The 19,334-nt window shown below is 42.5% G+C and overlaps 1 protein-coding gene across 1 annotated transcript; it reads left to right on the forward strand.

The window, feature by feature from the left end:
- On the forward strand, window positions 13,279–15,186 carry LOC109712181. The gene is made up of 2 exons (XM_020235606.1): window positions 13,279–13,344; window positions 13,794–15,186. Exon 2 carries the CDS (start codon window positions 13,828–13,830, stop codon window positions 14,581–14,583), a length of 756 nt encoding a protein of 251 aa, XP_020091195.1. The 5' UTR covers window positions 13,279–13,344; window positions 13,794–13,827; the 3' UTR covers window positions 14,584–15,186.

The raw sequence follows: 19,334 nt of genomic DNA on the forward strand, positions 1-19,334 counted from the left end.
AAGTTCTGGAGCAATCGGGCGTTTCGGTGCGCGTAGGTGCGAAAACGGAACCCGAAAGGCTATTTTTGACCATGGACTAAATCCAGCATTAGCGTGGATGAAAAGATGATGAAAACATGCTTGAAAACATATTTGGCGAGTTTCGGTTCGATTTGAAACGAATCGGATGTCAAACGAGCGAAAACGAGAGAAAACAGAGCGAAAACGGTGAAAATGCTGAAAAATTGGCTAAGTCCTAAAAAAAGGCTGTGTACCAGTGACAGGATTTCGTGTACCGGTACGCAGTGTAAAATCCGAGAAGATGGCCCTCGGGTTTGGCTGTTGCGCGAGTCGTGTACCGGTGACACCAGCCCGTGTACCGGTACGCGGGGGACCCGACAGCACAATGAAGTCTACTGCAAATAAAAATAGTTGGGGGGCTTATTTGCAATTGTGGCACACCCCATATGTTCCCAAACACCCCTTCACAGCAGCAAACACCTCTCTCCTTTATTTCTTCTCTCTTTCTCTCTTTAAAAGCTCTCCACCAAAGCTTAAAGAGAAGGAGAAGAAGGTCTTGAAGGTGGATTTTGAGGGTTTTGGAGGATCAAGAGCTCTCCTTCATGGTGGACTTGGAAGAGCTTAGGCTAAGGTGAGTTATTTCGCAAGAATACTTCTAGGGTTTAGATTTATATCCTAAGATTTAGTGTTTTGGACTTCTTGTAAGACTAGAACCTCTCTAGAGGCTTGAGCTCCATGAAAATCTATGGAAGCTTAGGGTGCTCTCATGGTGATCACCTAGGGTTTGTGTTAGATGCCTTAGGGTTGGTCCAATTAGGTTGGAGATGATATTAGAGAGCTTCTTGGGTGGTTCTAAGCTTGATTATGCTTAGCAACAAGATCAATCCCAAGAAATCTCATTATGGCATTGTCAGGGCACCAAATTTGGAGCTTTTGCCTCCGGATGTTTCCGAGGTAAATTGACCTTGTAGAACCCAATTGGGAGTATAACGAACGCGTTGGTGCGCTCGGTTCGACAATTCGACGAGTGTACGTGAAGTTATTGACGAAACGGTCTGTTTTGGTACAGATAGCCGCAGCACGCGGGATAGACGCCCAAAAATCATGAAAATGGATCTGGAGCATCGTGGTAACGGGGAATAAACTCCCGAACAGACGGATCACGGATTGGTGGCCGTTCGGGTGGTCGCACAAGAGTTCGGGCCAAACCGGGTCACGGGTGCCACGGGAGGCCGATTGCAAGTGACTACAAGCAATCGGAACGCGTTAAAAGGTGGGTTGTGCTCACCGAAGCGACTAGGTCGCCTATATGTCTAAGTGTAATGGTTTTCTAATTGATGCATATAGTTGATGTTATTTACTGTCGTGATAAAATGCATAATGACATATAATGTGTTAAATGCTAGATGAATGCATGAGTTAATTGTCACATGAATGCATGAAATTAATGTTATACTAATATGTTAGAGGTAATATGCATGTTAATAAATTATGGAACATGTTGGATGGCATATGAATGGTTGGTATATATATGTAGACATATTGTGGAATATGATGAATGAGTGCATGTTGATTTATTGTAGAATATACTAGATGAATGTATACTGACATATTGTGGATTATGTTAAATGACACATGTATGTTGAACTTGGGTCGATAAACTCTAGGTGAATTAGAGAACTCGATATTGGAAAACAATGACATATGAACTATGATATGTGACGTGGACAATCTATATATATTAGATCGAGTGGCATATGATTAGTATAGTGGAAACATTTATGGCATGTTGAACACTTAGAAAACAAGTGTGTCATGAATCCGAGAATATAGTAGTGCATATGACACAAGTGATAGTAAAGAATGTAAAGAAAAGAATGATTGAAATATTATGACATTTCAACCCTAGAGTTAGGGTCATTTGAGTATAGTCTTCCTAAAGTTAAGGAATGGATTGAACTTGACATCCTCAAGATTTTGGATTTGATCATTAATCATACTCACCTTTAGTCCTTGCTCGAGGTTGTGGTAGCTCCCCCTCGGGCGATGTGTTCCGGAGTCGACATCACTGGGTTGTAACGGTTATCTCCCCAGAGGACGGTCCCACCGGGTTGTAGCGGGTATGTCACGCCCCGGGACCGATACCAATTTGGCCCGACCCGAGCACGTCAAACAGACGCCGAACGGACAGAGTTTCCCCTATCCGCCCAAGGCTCATCACATGTACATTTTCATCAATAGAGAAAAGCACTAGCGGAAACATACACAAACGGCTTACACGAGGGTAAGCAATTGCCACGAGTGAAAGAAAGGAAAACTAAACATTCGCTTGTACTGTGATTCAATTTAGATCATATACATACATCCAACTTGTAATTTTTTTTGAATTTCTTACATTTCGTTTCATCATTTCTTTCGTACATCACATTTACCACAAAATACACATTACATTCTCTTCTTTACATCATTTATCATCATGTACAAAAGATGATCATAGGGTACTTTACTACAAAATGAAACCCAACTTTGGTGGCCTCTTACTAAGGCGCGATACCTTTACCTCGGTCGCTCGCCGGCTCGCTCGGTCCCGGCTCTGTGGAAATAGTGGGGTGAGAACTACAACAAAGTTCCCAGTGGGTTCGGCCTCAACATCACCGACTTTCCCACTAGGACTAACTCAGGCATAATAGAAAGGGTAAACTGAAATAGAGTAACCAATCTACATCATGATGCTAATATGCCTGAACAATAAGCAAGGAATATGCTCAACATTAACATATGCAGATTATGCAAGTTCTTTGTTCTTTGCACTTTACTCTTTGTTCTTTGTTCTTTGTTCTTTGCACTTTGTTTTTTGCTCTTTGTTCTTTAATCTCAAGGCTAACCCGGGGGTTTCGCCACATTAACTTGCTTCACATTAAGTCCATCATCGCAAGAACTCACCCGCTAGGACCGTCCTTCGGGTTTACTCCAACCCGTGATGCATAACTCCGGAGCGCATCGCCCGAAGGGGAGCGACCGCCCTCGAGCACGGAACTCATAGCAAGTATGATCATATCCTTAACTCAAAGGATTTATAAGTTCAATCTTGACTTTACACTAGCTCTAGTGTTCATTACATCACTTTTTGTTGCCACTCTAGCAATCATTGTTCTTTACCATTCATTACTCTTGCTATCTCTAGCAATTATATTCTTTACATTCTTTACTTTTGGCCACCTCTAGCACTTCATGTTCTTTACTCCCCACATTACTTTAACTTTAAACATTGTCATTTTCATCATTCTTTACATTGCTTTGGTTCTTTGGCTCACACTAACTCTAGTGTCACTTTACTTTACGTTTTCAAATGCCACTCGATTTATGTCATTGTCTCACTCTGTTCTTTTGCTCACTTTGGGTGCTCACTTTTCTCTCATGCATACACATAGGGTTTCCGACATCACATAGTTCTCATTCATCATATTATGCAAGTTGTACTCACAATCATGCATCATTACGTTTTCATCATTACTTTACCCTGAAATGCATGCAACAATATATATACATATGCTCAAATGAATGACACATTAGGCATAGAGAGAAGTTCAATGAGTTTGAGAAGCACCACCCACCTCGTAGGCTTTCAAAGGTGCTCCGATGATTTTCTTGGGATTTTTAGACGCTTCGTTCTTTACCTGCGGCATAACGAAGCCAAATTAGGCTTATTTGGCCATAACTTTACATACACTTTTGGTAATGCTATTCCGAGCGCACCAACGCGTCAGAAATACCCCCAATTAGGTTTCTAAAGGGTTAATTGCACTTAGAAATCCCTATGAGCAAAAGCCTCAATTTGGGTGCCCTAGCTCCATAGCATACATCAAACCTAGGGTTTGATCTTATTGGGAAGCAAAAGTAGCTTCAATATACTCTAAAGAGTTCATCTAAACCATTCCTAGCTCATTCCAAATCCTAGTTTGGATTTCACCATTAGAGGTGTTGAAGCTCACCTTCAAGCTTCATCTCTATACCAAACCATGGTTTTGATCTCAAAAGAAGCAAAAAGAAAGCTTCAAAGACTCTAAATACTCCATAAAAACCATCTCTAGGTCACATTGCTCCCATTTTAGGGTTTTAGCATGATTAGGGTTAAAGCTTACCTCATAAGCTCTCCTTTTCCAAGCTAGAGAGGAAGAAGATGAAGTTGCTTCACCTCTTGATCTTCTTCTTCACCTTCTTTTCCTTCTTTTCTTTTTTTCTTCTTCTTCTCCTTTGCCTTCTAGAGAGAGAGAGGGAGAGAAGAGAGTGTGAGAGGGTGAGGAAATGAGAGAAATATCTCATTTGCCCTCATACATAGCTATTGGGTTGCATAATTGCTAATAAACCCCTCAACTTTCACTTTAATGCACTGCCCGAACTAGGCTGATCGCGCAGGCAGGGACCGGTCTCTCCTTCAGGGACCGGTTCCCGAAGGCTCTCCCCGCGCAGCCAGAGCTGCTGCACGCAGGGCAACCGGTCTCCCTTTGGGGGACCGGTCTCTCGGGGACCGGTCTCTCGGACAGGGACCGGTTCCCGAGAGCTACTTTCTCAGGACTTAGCCGATTTTTCGGCTGTCTCATTTCATACGTGTTCGGGAACCGGTCTCTCCCACCAGGGACCGGTCCCCGAGAGCTGAAAATCTACAGTTTTGCAGAATTTGATTCTTTAGCTCTCGAAAACCTTCCACAACGCACTTTTGATCGTTTTAACACCTTCGGATTTTCCGAAGTGTACCATCCTCGCACTTTGGTCAACTTGACTAAAGTTCGATATTTATTTTCCGAATTTTCGGTATATTACAGAGTATCTCCCCGGTTAATGGGATTTTGGGTTGGTGAGTTTGTTGAGGGCGAAACCTTCGGGTTAGCCAAGTGATTGGGTAATAAACTTATGAGCTATAGTGATGTCCTAGTTGAGGGGATTTAAGGCCGAGGTGCAAGTGAGACGTCCTTCGCCTCGGGCCTGGCTTTGTGCGGTACTCCGCAGACGATTGACTCAAGACCGAGTCGGGCGGTTAGCTTTGTAACGATAGATGAAACTTTATGATTAAAATGGTAAATGACAGAAAACCTTAAATGTCAATTGGATGAAAGTAGTAATCGATTGAATTACTAGTTGATTGTATAGTCGCATCATTGCATGATCTTCATATTGCATTTGTGAGGCAATGCATGGTTTTATTCGTTGCATAATCAAGATATATATCTATCTGTTTATTGAACTAACTTGCAGTTGCCTCCCCTGGACCTATTGGTCGAGCTTTTCCCTTGGGTGGCCTACTCACTGGGAACCATGGAGTTGGTTCTCACCCTACATGGTTTTGGGGTGTTACAGGTTCACACGTGAGCGGCGCGGCGGCGCGAGGCGAGGGCGTAGCATCATAGTTAGTGCCCTACCACCGAGACCAGAGATAGCGGTACCCTGAGTCGGCTTTGCTTAGGGTTGTAGAAAATGAAAAGAATCAAGTTGTAATAATCATGTTAAATCGGATTGTATTTTGAAGTTGAATGTAATAAGTATTTGGGATGTAAAATGTATGAATGTGAATGCTTGTAATAACAAGTAGATTATGTTTTTGATACTTCCTTATGCAATCTTTGATTGAAATGTGTTCCTTGTTGGAACTTTGTACATTGTATTGATTGCGACGCCTTGAATGTACAGGGGAGACTCTGTCCGTGGTACAGGGGAAATCCTGTCCGTTCGGCGGTCTGTCGGCGTGCCCGAAACTGACCAAATAGGCGGGCTCGGGGCGTGACAGATAAGATGGTATCAGAGCATAAAAAGAACATAAAAAGAACAATAGAAAATGGTTTAGTTGGACCTAGGAGACCCTAGGATAGTAAACCATAGGAGATTAAGGCTCGTGAGAGACGAGGACTTGTGACTTTTGGCGAAAGGTTAGTTGATTGGGTTGTGTCGTAAACCTCTAAAACGGATGTTAGAGGTAGATTCAAGGTGTGGTTTATTCTCAACCAATGGTGTTCGTGTTGGGCGCGCACAACATGAAACCGAGTGATGAGAATAGACGCCCTTGCATGACTTTCGCCCGATTTGAGTCGGTAATAAGTGTCTCGTGTTCGACCTAGAAGGTCGAGGATTAATAGAGTTGTTGCGTTTTAGGAAACGACAGCACTGCGTAGGCGATCTTTGTTTAGATCGGCGCTGGATGGACCAAGTGGTGTCCCTTGGCAATTTGAGACGAGCGGAGACTTGAGACTTCGCGAGCGATTGGCCACTCTCGTGTGTGTGGCGGGGTAATGAGCCGAATTAGTGCAGTGTTAGCAGAAGGCTGCCATATACCGGGAGGAGCGAGTTAAGAGACTCCAAGAGTTGGGGGATCAGTAGTGACCGCACCAGTTCCGGCTGGTTAAGTACGGCCGGGAGTCGCGACGAAGGTGTGGTGGACAGGTGTCGAGTGGGATTGACTGCCTGGTCTCCCTCATGTGGTTTGGGACGAGTTTCGGGGATCGTATTCCCTGTTTACTCCCCTGATGATGGAAAAGAAAGCTTCAGGAAAGGTTCTCGAAGCTGCGGCAGGTAGACCGCGCCATGAGGGAATACGAGCGGGAATTCTCCCGTGTCGTGAATTGCATCCTGGACATAGAGCGAGATAATGAGAACGAAACTCCTTTTAGGAGGGGAGAATGTAACGTACCGAAATTTCGGTAAATAAACATCAAACTTTAGTCAAATTGACCAAAGTGCGTTGAGAGAAATAGTTGGATAAAGTCCAATTGACATTCCGACGATGTTGGAAGGATAAAAATTGGGCTCTAAAAGAGTTAGAATGGTTTTAGCATCGATCGGTGCGAGTTGGAGTCGAAAACAAGCTAAAACTACGTTCTTGAGGAAAGTGTACCGGTACATGTTGATGGTTGTACCGGTACAGCAAGTGGCCCGAGAAAAGCATTGCTCTCGGGTTTGAGTTTTCGCAGAAGTGTACCGGTACACCCCTGGTTTGTACCGGTACCCTTTGGTAAAATCTGAGGAGGTTGCTCTCGGGTTTGCCTCTGCACAGCTTTGTACCGGTACAAAAGCCCGTGTACCGGTACACGATTGGTCAGGCAGCAGATTGAGATCTGCTGCAAATGAGAAATGTTGGGGGGGGGTTTAAATGCAGTCGTGGCTGTTTGTATAAACCCCACACCTCTTCTTTCCTTGTTCACAACAAGGAGTACCCCTTCAACTTCGTGTTCTTCCTTCTCTCACTCTTCAGGAGCTTTTCTAAAGAGGAGGATTAGAGAAGGTTTGAGGATTAGGCCTTGTGGATAGAACAAGGCAGTGCAATTGTGCGAGGGGAGCGTGAGTCCAATTGCAAGGAAAAGGGAAATAGAACGGCCAACGAGTGGATTTGATGGTCCGTCAAGTTTTCAAGTGAGTGCAATGTGTTCGCGCTCGTGATTCCGAGTTCCGGGGACCTACTGTGTTCGGTCCTTAGTGAGACGTGTCGTTTGTGGGTGTTTTCGTTACCCACAGTATTGCGAGCTGTGAGAGGGCAAGTGCTACAGGTGTGGGCAACCGGGATGTGCGCGGGACGAGTGTCCGCAAGGTGACAGCCGGGGCCTGACACTGGCGACAACCCATTCTCTCTAGGATGGCCTGCAGGTGTGCCATCTGCGGCATGGTCGGGAGAGAGGGCGTTGAGGACAATGCAACCTAAAGGTTCGCGGTGAGCGCCGGGTGGCCGTAGATACGCGACCTAGGTTGAGGACCCTGCTGCTGACGACGTCGTTGCAGGTATGAGTTAATGATGCAAACATATGTTTTCCATGAAGTAAAGTTGATGCATTGCATGCAATGGTTATGTGGTTAATTACTATTATCGTGCACGAGCATAGTTGAGACCGAGTGGATGGGTAAGCATAGATGCCCGGGCGTGCTCGTGTTGTGAGGGTGTAGCGGTTATCTCCCCAGAGGACGGTCCCTCCGGGTTGTAGCAGGTATCTCCTCGGTTAATGGGATTTTGGGTTGGTGAGTTTGTTGAGGGCGAAACCTTCGGGTTAGCCAAGTGATTGGGTAATAAATCTATGAGCTATAGTGATGTCCTAGTTGAGGGGATTTAAGGCCGAGGTGCAAGTGAGACGTCCTTCGCCTCGGGCCTGGCTTTGTGCGGTACTCCGCAGACGATTGACTCAAGACCGAGTTGGGCGGTTAGCTTTGTAACGATAGATGAAACTTTATGATTAAAATAGTAAATGACAGAAAACCTTAAATGTCAATTGGATGAAAGTAGTAATCGATTGAATTACTAGTTGATTGTATAGTCGCATCATTGCATGATCTTCATATTGCATTCGTGAGGCAATGCATGGTTTTATTCGTTGCATAATCAAGATATATATCTATCTGTTTATTGAACTAACTTGCAGTTGCCTCCCTTGGACCTATTGGTCGAGCTTTTCCCTTAGGCGGCCGTACCCACTGGGAACCATGGAGTTGGTTCTCACCCCACGTGGTTTTGGGGTGTTACAGGTTCACACGTGAGCGGCGCGGCGGCGCGAGGCGAGGGCGTAGCATCATAGTTAGCGCCCTACCACCGAGACCAGAGATAGCGGTACCCTGAGTCGGCTTTGCTTAGGGTTGTAGAAAATGAAAAGAATCAAGTTGTAATAATCATGTTAAATCGGATTGTATTTTGAAGTTGAATGTAATAAGTATTTGGGATGTAAAATGTATGAATGTGAATGCTTGTAATAACAAGTAGATTATGTTTTTGATACTTCCTTATGCAATCTTTGATTGAAATGTGTTCCTTGTTGGAACTTTGTACATTGTATTGATTGCGACGCCTTGAATGTACAGGGGAGACTCTGTCCGTGGTACAGGAAAAACCCTGTCCGTTCGGCGGTCTGTCGGCGTGCCCGAAACCGACCAAATAGGCGGGCTCGGGGCGTGACATAGGCTATACATGTCCAAGTTCACCTCATTATGCCACTATAGGATTCTATGTCACAAGACCCAATCCTCATGCGTCCCTAGTCCATGTGTCAAGCCTTCGATGCTACACTACTAAGAAAGCATGCAAGGAATTAGAATTGCAACTATCTACTATCCTATATGTTAAGTTTTGTGTGTTGACAAGTTTCGTGAAGTGAGTCAGAGTCTTGAAGAATCGGTGAGTGTCGTCGAAGATTGAAGAATTCAAGATTTCGAAGAATTTGGAAAGTAGCTCACAATGTGAATCACGACGTAAAGGTAATGTGTTAATTCATGTTATGGTGATTCATACTTAGTTATAGGCATTAAAATCATTGTTATCAATGTTTAGCTGATTAGAAAGTGCTTCGGAACTCTGCGGAACCCGAAACAGTGCAAAGTGTGAAAATTGAATTGTGTACCGGTACAGCCATTGCCCCGTACCGGTACAGCCATCAACTTTGGCTTCGCAAATTTTTGTTCTGTCATTGTGTAACCGGTGACAACCTTTCGTGTACCGGTACACTGTGTAAAATCGTGAAAACTTTCTAATCCGACTCTATTTGATTCTAAAGTCTATAAATAAGCTATTGGCGTTCTCTAACTGATCAAGCATCACGAAAATACATGTTTGAGAAACCCTAGAGGCTCGGATTTCATCTAAAACCTATTTTCTACATACTAGCCTCTTTTAGGTCAAATCGAGATTTTGGATTTTGATATCAATATGCCGATTTGATTTTCGCTTCGCTTAGAGATCTATTTTCTGGTTTTCATTGATACTCTAAGCGAAGGATCACCATACACATGATGTTCTTCATGGTGGCGTCGTGGATTCGGCGTGACTGACGGCGGTTCGTGGATTCGGATCGTGGGCTCGTGGATTTGAGTGACGTTCGTTGATTCGGACGTGTGCGAGGCGTTCGTGGATTCGAACGTGAGGGCGTGGCCAACCCAGAGGATTGCGCGAGATTCATAGAAGGTTAAGAGAGGTTGAGTCCGTGGAGTCGGTAATCACCTTGTAATCTTTTCTCTTAGTGAATTATTTTTTCGCGTGTTGGTCCCATGCGTTTTTCTCCAAGTTGGAGTTTTCCTACGTAAATCTCGGTGTAATTTTTATTTTCCGCATTTATTTTTTATCGCATTGAGATTTGTGGTTTTTGGCTATTATACCTATTAACCCCCCTCTAGGTGTTAGATACAATCTAGATAGATCCTTGGGCTCCTCAAAACTTTCAATTAGTATCAGATCGGGATCTAGATGAATTGTTATCTAATGGCCGAAGGCGGAAACATTAATCGATCACCGCTCTTCGATGGCACAAACTATGCCTATTGGAAAGTTCGCATGAGAGCTTTTCTAATTGCAATCGATGAGCGCGTTTGGCAATCAATCGAATTTGAATGGAAACATCCTATTGAAAAGATCGAGAATGTTGAAACGCCAAAACCACGGAACAAGTAGACGAAAGATGAAAATAAGGCATCTTCGTTTAACGGCAATTGCATAAACGCTTTATTTAATGCATTGTCTCAAACGGAGTTTACTCGTGTTTCGGCGTGTGATACCGCCAAGGAGATTTGGGATACTCTACAAGTTACGCATGAAGGAACAAGCTTAGTAAAGGTCCAAAAATTACAAATGCTAACAAGCAAGTTTGATTCTATTTGTATGGATGAAAACAAGACCTTTACCGAGTACTATACGCGTCTACAAGACGTTGTTAATACATGCGCTAACTTGGGAGAGAAAATCTCGAATTCAAAAGTTGTTAGAAAGATTCTTCGAACTCTTCCGGAACGCTTTCGGGCAAAAGTTGCCGCGATCGAAACCGTTAAGCATCCGGACGAGATGAAAGTCGAAGAGTTAGTAGGTGCTTTACAAACGTATGAGATGACTTTTCCTACTAATCAATCTTCTTCCAAGTCTTTCTCTAAAAGCACAGGGGTTGCGTTAAAGTCGACGAAGGAGGAAGATGAGGATTCAAATTTCGATGAAGATATATCGCTTGCTGATTTCGAACATCAACTTGCACTATTAAAGAAGAAGTTTCGTCGAAATTTTTGGAAAAAGCACAAGTTTGACAAGGCTACATTGTCTAAGCAACAAACGTTTTCTAAGTCTTCATCTTCTAATAAGAAGAAGCGTGCAAAGGCTTCAAAAGAAAAGGATGTATTTGAAGGCAAGATCCGATGCTACAAGTGCAACGGATTGTCCTTCAAAGAAATCGTATACTAAGAAGTCATTGCAAGCGAAGATGTGGGATGATACGACTTCAAGTGAATCAAGCTCAAGTGACGAAGAAAAGAATGGAAATCTTGCTTTATTTGCTAAATCTACCTTGCCTTCGTCTAACATTGTGTGTTTATCCTCTATTATATCTAGTTCCAATATGTCTACTTCTTCGCATGTGTCTTCTAGTGATAACGACGAAAGCGAGGAGGAATCAAACAACGAGGATATAGCAGAAGCATACAATCAACTTATTGAATCAAAGAAGATGGCTAAACTTAATAAGAAGTTGAGGCGTCGTTTTGTTGAATCTCGAAGAGGATAGCAACAACTTGAAGACCACGAACAAAGCACTCGAGGAGGAAAGGGAACAAATTTTGAAAAATAATTCGGACCTCCAAGAGAAGCTTAATGAAGCGGAATCAACAATCAAATCCTCTAAAGACAAGATTGGATTTTTGGAGCATCAATTTGAGAAAACCTACACATTCAATCAATCCTTGACCAACCAAGTTTGACAACTCAAATCCGACATACAAAAGTTCTCATCGGGATCGAAGAAATTAGACCATATGCTCGGGTTGGGTCAAACGGATAAGTTAGGCCTCGGATACGAAAGAGTTTTTGTTGAGAAGGGTTCTAAATCAACTTCGAAAGTCTCAACAACTTTGAAAGACAAAGCGTGTCATCGATGTGGCGTCAAAGGACACATCAAAAGGAATTGCCCAAACAAAGAAAAGATAAATCAATCAGCAAGGTCTTCACATCGATCAACAACTTCTAAACTCCAAGCAAATCGATTTTCTTATGTGCAACACCAAATCTGACCGAACCCAAAAGCTAATCGGATTTCTAAACCTCAACGACAAATTCAACCAAAGCCTCAAGCGAAGAAACCACCAACGGTTGATAAAAAATCTAAGCAAACGGCACCAAACGTCGACAAGCCGAGAAAACCAAAGATCCGACAAGTTTGGATCCGGAAAGGTGATATCTTTCCTTGCTTCTCGTCTTAGTTGTTTTTGATTTCTTGTGTAGTGCTTTGATAGGTGCTTATTGCATATTTTTATTCATTGCATTACATGTTTAGATGATTTTTTGGTGTTTTGAATTTTATTTGTTTAAAAATCATTTTGAGGAAAGGTGTTTAGGAATTCAAAATTTTTGAGAAAGGAGTGATTGAGAATCATTATTTTGAGGAGAGAAATTTTTCAAAGTCGCTTAAACGGTATTTAACTTCACAATCATTTTAAGTTAAATTCATATTAATTATCATTTTTACTCCACTTTTTATTATTCTGACGATAATTTAATATATGATTTCTTAATACATATATTCATCAAAATTTTGAAATCAAATTTGATCTCTTAGTGATTAATCTATCTCGGTTGTGTGTGTTGAATATGATAGATAGATATTCGCTAATAGACTAAAATTTGTCAAAATATTTTCAATTGTGAGATTGTCTAATTTAGAGGGAGTTAGAAATTAAAAAAAAAACTCCTATGTTTAAAAAGATGTGGAAAGAGTTACATCCAAAAGGAGTGTGAAAACTACCACCACATGTAGGAAAGAGCTGCCACCCCGGTCGTCCGGCAAGTGTGTGAAGCTACCACATGAAGATTGAGTTGAATAACCGAAAAGGTTGAGAAAAATTTGAATATTTTATAATTTTCGGAGTAATAAGGTGTTAGTTTGAAAAAGATGCTCAAAGAGCCACCTCCGGTATCATATTAGTTAAATCTCTATTTTGAACGGATTGTGACAAATTAGTGTCAATTTTGCCGAATTTCTAAAAATCATTCTTCGTGAACCGTTACATCTTGATGATTTTGAAACTTGAGGTCATTTTTGATAATGAAATTTTGATGTTTCGATGTATTTTGAAATCTTATAATATTTTATTCTCATTATAGTGATTTTTTGAGTAAAATCCTTAATTTATATAAAATTAATTTAATTTGATGGATTTTTAAAGTAAATTTTTTGAAATCTAGGATCGTGTACCGGTACACAAACCCGTACCGGTACGGTTACTGTAGCAGCGGCTTATATAACCGGATATAGGATTTTATTTCTTCCTCAAATCAAAACCAAATCTCTTTCTCTTTGTTTCTACGACTCCCTGGGATCCTCCTCCTCCAGATCCACGAAATTTCCCCCCGAATCTGTAAGTTTTTTGTTGGGATTTCATGATTTCATCTCGTTTTTGCATATTTTTCGAAAAATTTCGAGTTCATGCTCAGATCTCTGTTTTTGATCGTTTTTTATGCAATTTTTTGTTGTAGATCAGTGTTTAATGACATTATCTTACTTCTAAAACACTTGAATCATATCAAAACACATTATTTTTCGCTGATCTATATTCTAAGTTTCATTTTGCATGTAATTTCGGAATTTTTGATAAAATGTCATTTTTGATGAAAATTTTTTTCATGATCTGGTTGAAAATAGCATTAGTATGCATTCTAATGTTATTAGAAATTTTTTCACTATTTTTACAGATTTTTTCAAAATTTTGTTCATGCAAGGTTAATTTTTGTATAGAAAAAATGACGTTTCACTTGTGTTGATGATTTTGGTGCTGATGGCCGCAAAACGTGGTCGAGGTGGTGGTAGAGGTCGTCATGGGGCCTCTAAGAGGACACGTATAATGGAAGAAGCGTTCGGATCTGATCCGGATTATCAGGCAAGCTCCCCGGAAGAGGCTGAAGAACCTATTGCTCGTCTTGACAAGGGCAAAGGTATAGCTGGCGAATCCTCGCGTGGCGGTGGTTCTCGTGCAAGAGAAACTTGGTCGAAGCATGCCGCGGATGTTCCCCCAGAGCGACGGAGGATGTTCATGAGCAAGTTTTGTATTGCAGAGCGTTATGTCAACTTCAATCATCTTATACATGACGTTCCTGACTTTGGGCGGTTACTTCAGCGGGTTCCTATTGAGCCAGTTGGTAGGGTTCCTGCTCGAGCTCCTTTTTATGTGGAACTCATTCGTGAGTTCTATATGAATGGGAAGGTACTTGCAGAAGATGAGGAGACCGGGACTTTTCTATTTGAGACATTCGTGCATCAGCAGAAGGTTGTCGTTACCCAATATACTATTGGAGAGCTTTTGGGGATGAATGTGGACACTACGGGTCTTCTTTATACATCAGGAGGATTTCAATCATCATCTCACTGGGATACAGTTGTAGCAGCTATCTGCAAAGCTGGAGTGCAGACTAATCGTGCTTATGTAGAGTCCAAGGATTTGCGACCAGAGTATCATCTACTGTCCTTGGTCTTGAGCTACAATGTGCAACCAACGATTGGAACAAAAAGGATTCGTTGGGATCGTTTGCTTTTACTGCATCTACTTGGTCACCCGGAGCAAGCATATGGATTGAACATCAACATTCCATTTCTGATGTAGCAGCGGATGGTTCATGACATTCAGGCTTCTGCCCGACGGGATCTACTTCCATTTCCTCTTTTGATCACGAGGATTTTGCAGGACAATGGAGTGGATGTTTCTTGCGAGAAGTATGATTTTGGTCTTGGTCCAATCGATGCTGTTACCTGGGCCAAGTCGGTTAGCACGCTAAAGACTTTTTAGAAAACAAAAGGACCATCGCTAACAGCTCCTAGCCAGGCACCTCCACCACGCGCAGAGCGTGAAGGATCTTCCAGTTCAGGGGGAGAATCACTTCGCTATGAAGTGCAATCTTTAAAGAAGAAAGTGCAGATCTTGCTAGGAAGGTGGAAGTAGGTATGAAGAGGATGATGGACAAATTGGGATGTAGACATGATGATATTTTTCCTACTCAGCCTGTCTATACGAGGTATACTTCGCGACATCCTCTTATTCCTCCACCTACTGGAGCTTCGGATGCGGGAGGTTCTGGAGCTGGCGCTGGAGCTGACGATGATGACGACGAGGACACGAAGTGATTTCTTCTTCGAGCTTGGTCTTTCTACTTCACTGTGTTTGCTGTTTAGGAAAATGTTTTAGTTTAGTTTTGCTTGCTTATCTTTCTTTGGTATGTTTTTGCTTTTGTTTTAGACCTGTAACTATGACTTGACTATTCTTTTGCGTCTTAGTGTATTTCCTATCTATATGCTTTCTTTTGGTAATTTTTGACAAAAAGGGGGAGATCATAAGAAGAACAGGTATTGATCAAAGCAGAGCAATGGAGAGGGTGATGAACAAAGGGAGAGAAGAAGCGTAAATTGTAAGAATGTCCAGGTTTGAACTTTCTATATCTTTTTGGATAAATTGTGTTGCAGGACATCAAGACTTCAAGACTCCTAGTTGCGTCTAAGTCATAGAGTCTGTTTTAGGAGTTTTGATGTACATTTGCATTTCATATTGTATTTGGATCACATGTGAGGAGTTCAATGTTTTGGTGATGACAATAGAACTTCTATTTTTTTAAAATTGTAATTTTTGAGTTTGTGTGAGTTTTGTCACGAAATTGCCAAAGGGGAAGATTGTTAAGTCTTGTGTGTTGGCAAGTTTCGTGAAGTGAGTCGGAGTCTTGAAGAATCGGTGAGTGTCGTCGAAGATTGAAGAATTCAAGATTTCGAAGAATTTGGAAAGTAGCTCACAATGTGAATCACGACGTAAAGGTAATGTGTTAATTCATGTTATGGTGATTCATACTTAGTTATAGGCATTAGAATCATTGTTATCAATGTTTAGCTGATTAGAAAGTGCTTCGGAACTCTGCGGAACCCGAAACAGTGAAAAGTGTGAAAATTGCATTGTGTACCGGTACAGCGATTGCCCCGTACCGGTACAGCCATCAACTTTGGCTTCGCAAATTTTTGTTTCGTCATTGTGTAATCGGTTACAGCCTTTCGTGTACCGGTACACTGTGTAAAATCATGAAAACCTTCTAATCCGACTCTGTTTGATTCTAAAGTCTATAAATAAGCTATTGGGGTTCTCTAACTGATCAAGCATCACGAAAATACATGTTTGAAAAACCCTAGAGGCTCGGATTTTATCTAAAACCTATTTTTTACATACTAGCCTCTTTTAGGTCAAATCGAGATTTTGAATTTTGATATCAATATGTCGATTTGATCTTCACTTCGCTTGGCGATCTATTTCTTGGTTTTCATCAATGCTCTAAGCGAAGGATCACCATACATATGATGTTCTTCATGGTGGCGTCGTGGATTTGGCGTGACTGACGGCGGTTCGTGGATTCGGATCGTGGGCTCGTGGATTTGAGTGGCGTTCGTGGATTCGGACGTGTGCGAGGCGTTCGTGGATTCGAACGTGAGGGTGTTGACAACCCGGAGGATTGCGCGAGATTCATAGGAGGTTAAGGGAGGTTGAGTCCGTGGAGTCGGTAATTACCTTGTAATATTTTCTCTTAGTGAATTATTTTTTCGCGTGTTGGTACCGTGGGTTTTTCTCCAAGTTGGAGTTTTTCCACGTAAATCTCGGTGTGATTTTTATTTTCCGTATTTATTTTTTATCGCATTGAGATTTGTGGTTTTTGGCTATTACACCTATTCACCCCCCCTCTAGGTATTAGATATAATCTAGATAGATCCTTGGGCTCCTCAAAACTTTCACTATAATGCATAATATCCATATATGATCAATATAAAGAACTTAGACATAAAAAAAAGCTCAGTTGCTTCGGGATGGACACCCCCACCTTTTGGTGATGTCTTGAAGCTACGAATCCGTTTCCAAAATTTTTGGAAGCTTACGGCGCGAGCTGCGGCAATCTGTACCTCTACGGCTTATTTCCTCAAAATTTTAATGTACGCTCGTCATTTCGCCAAACCAAGCGCACCAATGCGTCAGAATACCTACCAATTAGATTAGAGAAGGGTTAATTAAGATCAAAACCCTCTATGAACAAAAGCCCTCTTTTGGATGCCCTAAAAGCCTTAATATTGCAATAGCCCCATACTAGCATTTATTCTTGCAATTAGTGAGTTCATCTACTACTAGAGGTCCATTAGAGTCCATCTAGGTAGGTTCTAAGAGATCAAAGCAAACCCTAAGCTACTTGCCATGAGAGAGGGTTGAAGCTTACCTCTACTAGCTAGACTAAAGAGAGGAAGAAGAGATGAGGAAGATGGTAGCTTTCCTCTTGATCTCCTTCTCCTTCTTCTTCTCCTTTCCTTCTTCCTTTCCTTCTTCTCCTTCTTCTATTCCTAGAGAGAGAAAGAGAGGTGTGTGTGTGTATGAGAGTGTTGGAGGGAATGAGAGAAAGAGAGAGGGGAAATGCCCACTTAACCCCTCTCATGCAATATTTGCACTTAGCCCCCTCCACTTTGCCTCTTGTGCACTGCCCAAACTGGGCAGATTTCGCATGCGGGGATCAGTCCCTCTATGGGAGGACCGGTCCCCAAGAGCTGCCTCACACGCAGAGCCCTCGGGCCAGCCCTCTCACGCGCACGGGGACCAGTCTCTCCCGCCAGGGACCGGTCCCCGAGAGCCGAACTCTCAGGACTTAGCTGATTTTTTCCTCTTTTCGCTGGCCACGCGTACGGGGACCGGTATGTCTCACCAGGGAACGGTCCCCGAGAGCAATACTTGTGCGTAGAGTTTTTCTGCAGCCGACAATGCTTACGGGGACCGGTCTCTCCCCCCAGGGACCGGTCCCCGAGAGCCGAACTCTCAGGACTTAGCTGATTTTTTCCTCTTTTCGCTGGCCACGCGTACGGGGACCGGTATGTCTCACCAGGGAACGGTCCCCGAGAGCAATACTTGTGCGTAGAGTTTTTCTGCAGCCGACAATGCTTACGGGGACCGGTCTCTCCCCCCAGGGACCGGTCCCCGAGAGCAGAATCTGCCAAATGCAGATTTTCATCAATTTGCTCTCCGTGGTCCAACTTCAATGCACTTTTGGTGCTTTTGACTTCTTCGGCTTTTCCGAAGCATACGAACACGACCCTTGGTCGATTTTAAACGAAGGCCAACTCTCGTATTTCGAGAATTCACTTTCTTACACACACACACGATTTATACATGACGCATATGATTAAGTTTTGTTCATTTGAATAGAAAACATGTATTTATTACAAATATACACTCTTATGGATTAGTAGAATGGTGCTATAAGATTTTTAGGAGCTGCTTTTCTACATCGCATGAAACAGAATATATTACATGTACTCTCCTATAAATAATTATTTTGTTTATATTCGTAGAATTCATAATTTAGGGTTAGGGTTTAGAAATTGGTACTTGATAACAGCGTAATTACTGGCAAACTTATCGCGCACCGGGTGTTCGATGATTAACAACAATGACCCTATTTGCGTCATTGTTGTCCCGGACGTGTGGGTCTTTGCATGTATGATTCAAACTTGATGCTCGAGGTCCAGGATCCCTCAATCGGGATTTAATGGTGATCAGCTTGTAAATGATGGTTTAGGTGTGCAATATAGGTGATTTTTGGCTCCGTTTTCACGAAATGGATTTTTGTTGCTGGTTGCAGTGGTTGGGTAGCCTCGTTGGCTCATTGGGAAGTCACTGGTGTGAAACACGGACCAACGATAGACCCTAGGTGGGTTCCGACACCAAAATCAGCATTTTTGGGTACCCGATAAGGCGAGTTTTGGCGATTTCGCATTCGGATCGCACCACTCAGCGTGCGGCTCTCCCAACACCCAAAAGTGAGTGTTTTGGGATAGCGAGAATGGTAGAATAAATTTCAGAGTGTTCAGAACACTTTAGGACTAATCCGAATCCCAAAATATGAAAATGGAGTGGTTCAGGTGAGGTTTCTTGTTGCGCGGGTTGCTGCTGTTTGCAGCCGAGTAGGAGCCTTATTGGCTGGTTTTTGTAATGTACCGAGTCCTTGACGCGTAAACCAAACTTTAGTTGAAATTGACCAAAGTGTGGTATTGGACGCTTCGAAAAGGTCCGTTGAGCGTTCCGAACGCTCAGAATGACTTATAAGGGTATATGGGACCTTGGAGAGCATTGTGGAAAATTTTTAGGAATTTCGTGCTAAAAATGCTCTCGGAGTCGGAACCCTGGCTATAGGGTCCGGACCCCGTACGCGAAGAATGACAAGTTGAGTTGGGATGTCGTTTGTGTAAGGGGTTAAGTGCAAGTGTGCAATAGGAGAGTATATGGATGGGTTTTAAACTCATCTTTCTCATTTCCCCTCACACTTCGAACCTAAGAGAAAAGCCTTTTTCTCT

This window comes from Ananas comosus, linkage group 6, assembly GCF_001540865.1.
Source record: "Ananas comosus cultivar F153 linkage group 6, ASM154086v1, whole genome shotgun sequence".
Lineage (NCBI taxonomy): Eukaryota > Viridiplantae > Streptophyta > Magnoliopsida > Poales > Bromeliaceae > Ananas > Ananas comosus.

Coding starts and splice junctions, on each gene's coding strand:
- LOC109712181 (XM_020235606.1), top strand. CDS start 13,828: ATGGAAGAAGCGTTCGGATCTGATCCGGATTATCAGGCAAGCTCCCCG.